Raw genomic sequence first — 6,000 nt, forward strand, 5'->3', positions numbered from 1 at the left:
AGATTTCCACAATTAAAAAAGGCATCAAGTCATAGAGAATCCAGCCACATAAACCGAGTTGTCTTCAGCACTTAGAAGAAATCAAAAGGCAAATTGTGCTGCTACTTAGACCAACACATCGGACACATTATTAGTCCATTTGTACGCTGAAAAGCTTGGACTTTTCCAATCTAATGCTAGGAGCAGCACTGCAAAAAGGAGAAAGAAAAAGCAACAGGGACCTTTCTCACTGCAATGGGACAGGTACAGTACTAGGGCAAAATATTAGGAACCAAACAATAATTATGATCAATGAAATGTCAGAAGTTACTGTCAAACATAATGTCTCCTAAAGATTCAAAAAAAGAAGAAAACTATGTCCCTATATTTTTTCTATTGCTTTCTCTCTATTATGACATTCAAAAGCAGTTTTTAGTCTAATAAACTATATGCAAAAAAATACTACTATATCTTTCCTACTAAACTTCTTCAATAGGTTTTCTATTAAAAAAATACTTTCAACATGAAATTCAAACTTTCATACCATACAATTATGGCACTTCAACTTTGCTATTTTCAGTAAGTGTGAATTTCCTAAACAGGATCAAGATTTTAATACGAGTCCCTCTCAGCACTTTCTTTTGTTTCCATGTGTTCTGTACCAAGACTGATCCAATGTTAATCTTGCATGTCATTCTGAACTTAATCCACAATTATTGGTTAGATTGTGGAACACTCCCAAAAAAAGGTATGTTATGATACCTAGCACATACAATTCTTTCTTGAAAACACTTTCTATAATGCGTAGTAGGCTCTACTTTGAGCATTCCTTTTGAAATCAATGAAATTATTACAATTCTCTCTAAAAAGCATTATGTTCAATAGTGTGTTAGACTGTGAACATTTATGCATCAATCCATTACTGATTTTTTAAAATATATTCAAATAACTTCTTTAAAATTCAAAGTATTTTGGCAGCTGTATGCTAATTTTTTTTCTTTTAAATTTTGAAGTTACATTTACAGAAGCCATAGAAATTCTTTATAACATTAGCAAGAAATATCATAAATAAAACAGTAAGTGTTTTACTTTGTTCTACTTCTCTATAAGGTAAGTGCACTTCCAGAAAAGAAGAAAAAATACATTTGAGTTTACAACATAAAATACTTATATTCTGAGTAACAAACAATGACTGTCATGACCCATCTGTATATACAAAACACACAGTTCATGTGTTCCATATACACAAAGTAAAACACCGCTCTTTAATAAAAAAGAACAACACAAGCAAATACACTCCCTCTGGATATACAGAGCTGACAATATACAACATGAAAGCAACAATGCAAGAATATAGCATGGGCACTGGCCTTGAAGAAAGTCACTAAACAAATCACGCAGCAGAACTGGATTATAAACAGCGAGTCATCTTACTTCCATACTTACAAAAAACGGGTATCACATTTTAAGACCCACATTTTAAATCCACCTGGTTACCTGGTGCACTCCCAAGCGAGCAGCCTATTCAGGTACAGCACAGAAAGCAGTGACACGGTGTGTGTTGATTTTGGTCAGTGGGCTGGTAATTAACCAATGGTGCAATAAGTAATTGAACTGAGGCACCACCGAACTTTGGTAAACTGTGAATATCTGAATTGTTGTTTGGAGCAGTTTTAAAATACCGAGGCTTCGTAATAGAATTTAAACAGGTAGAATTTGGACAGTTAGAGTAAATTTCCTCTGACAGAGAGTGATGAAATACTATAAATACATTGACAAGGAGGTACTGGCAATAAAATCACAAATGTATCTTCATTTAAGAAATTTCCATTTTTCTAGGCCTTTTCTTTCCAGAAAAAAAAAAAAAAAAAAAGAAAAAAAAAAAGAAAAAAACAAGCCAAACCCCAATTTATTCAAGTTCTAGGTCAACGGTGCTTCAGTTCATTTTGTCTTCTGTTGCTATTTCCAGTGTACTATTGAACACTGGCACTGGGCTGTGTGCTGCAGCCCTCCTCTTCTTTGAATCCTGTCAAATGTCATAAATGCTTGTGACAACATCCTTCGGAGCACGATGAAATGTAGCATCAAAGCCGTGGTGTAGATTGTCTGAGGTCTGACTAATGACTAAAGTTAAGTCCTTTCACACAACATGGCCAGTAACCCAGTTTCACACCACCAAATCCAGGTACCTTGAAAGTAATGCTGCTCTTGCCTAACCTGCTCCCTAAGTTTTACATGTCCTCTGCCCTGATGACAGAAAAGATTCCCCTTCTTTGTTTTGTAAGCTCATTACTACAGCACGCCTAATTTCTTCTGCAAGTGAGGGTATGGGGTGAAGCTATGGCTTTGTACACAGAATTCCAACATGCGATGCCTTGTCTGTGATTGACACTTCATTTGTGATTTAAAAGGAGCAATCTGAAGATGAAATATCACAGGGTAATTAGAACACGGTGCATATTAGCCCAGCAATAAAAAACCCTAAGTTCTGCACCACAGCACGTACCAGAATGAACAAGTACCTCACAGACGCATTGAAGGCGAGAAATTCAGTGTCGCTGTGCGAATAAAATGACCGCCTGTGACTTTAAGCACTTGTACTTGGCTGGAGAGTGAACGATTTATTGTTACTATGAAGGATGCAGGAATGGAAATGAAGATGAGAGGGGCGATGATGGTGATGGCAGGGAAGAAGAGGTTAACATCCCCAGCATCTGACGGGGAGCGGTGTCCCTACCTCAGTAAGCTGGATAAGGGAATAGCTCCAGATCCACTGCCCAGGATCCCTCCTTTCCTGCCAGAGAGGAGTTTCTCCACCAGAGCCACATTCCCAGTGCGAGCAGCTTCCAGCAGTTCCTGGTCCTTCCCCATGGTCAGGAGCCCAGCAAACCCTCCCCAGCCCCTGCCTCAGAGCGGATTCCTGCAGTCCCTTCCAGAGCAGCAGGAGCAGCAGCAGGAGGGAGGAGGAGAATCACCTCCTCCTAGTTTCACTGGATCATTTCTGGGTGGAGTGTGGCAGAGAACGGGGGGGAAGGACGAGGCCACCGAAGAGCCTCCCCCCCCCGCCGCCCCGCTCCCCCCCCGGCCCCGCAGCACCGGGCAGGGTGCGGGCAGCCCCCCGAGCCCGTGGCCGGGGCTGAGCGGGGACAACGACCCCCACGGAGGGAGGGAGGGATGGGAGAAGGGAGGGACGGAGGGAGGAGGCGCATCCCTGACTCGCCCAGCCCGTTGCTGGGGAGACGCGGCTGGCGCGCTCTCAGTGGCTGCCCGGGAGGGGCTCCCCCCTTCCTGCCCGCGTCCCCCTCCTCCTGCCCCAGCCCTTCCATCCCCGCCTAGAGCAGGCAGGGAGGGATCGAGGAGAGGGGAAGGATGGAGGGATGTCGCTCCCAGCGCCGAGGAACCGGCTGTGGGGTTCGGAGGTGGGAGCTGATGCGCTCCCCCGTAGTGGGAATGGGCGGCGGGTACCGCCGTGTGCCTGTATCCCTGATTCGGGGAGGAAAAACGCCGGCAGGGGATGTAACCCCAGCCAGGACACGGCACGGATGCCGGCAGCCTTCGTGGAGCGAAAAGGTGGAGCAAAAAGGAAAAATCCGGGCTCCGCTGAGGTCGGGAGCGAATGCGAGAATCAGCCAGGAGGGATTGCTCGCACGGCGGGATCGTGGCTTTTTGATGTTTAACAGCATATATTTGGTGCCACGTTCAGTCATCCCTTGTTCTCATCCTCCTGGTTCTGTCGCAGGTTTCAGACATGTAGCCTTTTCAATCGTACGTCTTTTCCAGGCGCCAAAATGAATCATTCCTTACGGCTTTTGGGTTCTTACGAAGCTACACTGAAAATATTCAGCTCTGGCAAACTCATAGGCACATCCTTCCTTAATGCACCGTATGCATGAAAAGCCAAATTACAACCCCATGTCCTGGCTCCTTGAAGGTCCTCCATAGGTAGAAATTGCAAATAAGTTAAGACCCCTTACTGTCCCCCCTCTCCAGCCGCTGATGTTCTGCCACAAACTGTGCTACCAAGACGTAAAGCAAGGCAAAATAACTGTGGTAAGCAGGATTTCCATGTTGTGTTTTCAGAGTGTTAGTTACTCCAGACCTACGGTACGTTCAAGTCAATGGGAAGATCCATGTTGGTTTCACAAGTGATTGGTTTTAGTCAGGAACAGTCTTATTGATATCTTCTTATTTCTATTTTCTACTTAAACTTAATTCTAATCTTTTAAAAATCCACAGAATTGTTTTTTCGGGTGTCACATTTTCTGTTACGAAGGGAAAAAAACTATCATGGAGACCTATTGCTCCAATATAGTTGTCCACAGCAGAAAAAACACTATTTTTTAGCTAGTAAACATAATTTACATATTTTGGCATTTTCAGGATGTGAAATGATGTCTTCTTCTTTGTTGTCAACTGGACACAAAAGTGAATACTGGTGTAAAATTATTAGGTGGAGGGGCTCTGTAACTACAGCCTTCCTTATGGAGAGAGTCTAATATAAACAGCAATTTTAAGGTCTGATTCTGTGATCAGATATAGTTTAAATAAATAAATGCATAATCACTTGAATTAGGATTTACAGTCTAAGTCACAGCAGAGTCACAGTGGAAAACAGTAATTTGAAAATGGAATAAAAACTTATGTATCTTGTTATGAGCCACTTGAGCATTGACTAGTTTTGAAGAAGTTAGCCATAAACTATGAATACCCCTGCATTCAGAAGCTTCTTGATGTCTTCTGCTAAGATAGCTATAATTTCCCATTATTTCTGTCTTATATCAGATTTTGTATGCGGTCACGTGCATTGCCTGACAAACACCTTCTTACATGTATCCTCTGCATGCTCTGCGTTAATAGATTTCTTTAAGTTTGCTGAAAGCCTCTGAAGAGGTGCCAGTATTCTGTGAAGGGCTAATTGTAGGGCAGGGATATTTGCATAAACCTGTGTATTTGTGAAAAATCAGATTAGAGGCAGATACTAAGGAAAACTCGGGCTTTTAAGAATTTGGATTGTTTATGTCGTTGGATCAGCAGATGGCAAATATGACTCAGTATAAACGTTACATAATTCTTCTTGGGAAAATAAAATCTCAAGACTGTGCTCTAATTGAAAAGATCATCCAGAAAGCCGTTGAAGAACAGTGCAGAGACAGAAATATCAGTGGAGCAGATGCATGCGGTAGCCAGCAAATTCAGGCTGATTTTTATGAATGTAGTGATGCTCAAAACATACCCCAGTAAACTCATCAGCCTAGTTGCCCAACAAAACTGCAAAGCCCAGAGGATTTAGTTTCATTAGCAAACAGAGCAGAAACCAGTTATTCTATCAATTTGAAAAGTAAAATGGAATTTAAGTAGCACTATTTAATCAAAGGGTTAAACATGGATAAATTCTAAGAGCTACTGAAGTGAAGAATTCACAACATGGGTTGGTCTGTCTGCAGAGATTAAATCGATGTTGGACTGTAGTAAGAAAGAAAACATACCAAGATTGAGTTGAATATAAATGGTCAAACCTATTAGATCAGGAGGACTCTGTTCTGTTTCTGAATGTCTTAAGTTCTTTGTTTCTGGTGATATCAGGACAACACTGTGGAGTGTTAAAAATTGTATGAACTATAAATATGTTAACTAGACATGGAAAGTAGAAACATAGCTGTATAATTCGCAGCAGCTACAGATGAGAAAAAATAATTTGTAAACCAGCCAAGAGATCTTTCAAAACATTGTATCCTTATTGAGCAGTGCTATTCCATACCACAGCAGAATTTTAATTCTATGATTTTAGTATTTGCAAAGACATTTTAAGTTATGACCACTGCAGCTGTCAGTGTCTAAGTGGCATCACACCTTCAATCTCAAAATTTCTCTTAACACAACATATGCCCTACCTTCTGTTTTCTTCCATTTTCTAAGATACCAGAGAAAGCAGTTAGCCTACCTAGAAATTCTTTTACTAGTTTTTCATTTGGAAGGACTGGGATTGACTGTAATATGCAGGAACTTTTCTTAACGTTTTTA

General features: G+C 41.4%; 1 protein-coding gene across 8 annotated transcripts in view; it reads right to left on the reverse strand.

Moving 5' to 3' along the window:
- The window catches only part of ANKS1B (ankyrin repeat and sterile alpha motif domain containing 1B), a 427,137-nt gene extending 424,108 nt beyond the window's left edge, over positions 1 to 3,029 (reverse strand). For all 8 annotated transcript variants that reach the window (XM_054066137.1, XM_054066169.1, XM_054066129.1 and 5 more), the window contains exon 1: positions 2,717 to 3,029. In XM_054066137.1, the coding sequence (XP_053922112.1) occupies positions 2,717 to 2,850 (134 nt within the window). In that variant the 5' untranslated portion in view covers positions 2,851 to 3,029. The remainder of the gene's footprint in view (positions 1 to 2,716) is intronic.
- Positions 3,030 to 6,000: the final 2,971 nt, after the last annotated feature.

The sequence above is a fragment of the Cuculus canorus genome, chromosome 1 (assembly GCF_017976375.1).
Source record: "Cuculus canorus isolate bCucCan1 chromosome 1, bCucCan1.pri, whole genome shotgun sequence".
NCBI classification, from domain to species: Eukaryota; Metazoa; Chordata; class Aves; order Cuculiformes; family Cuculidae; genus Cuculus; species Cuculus canorus.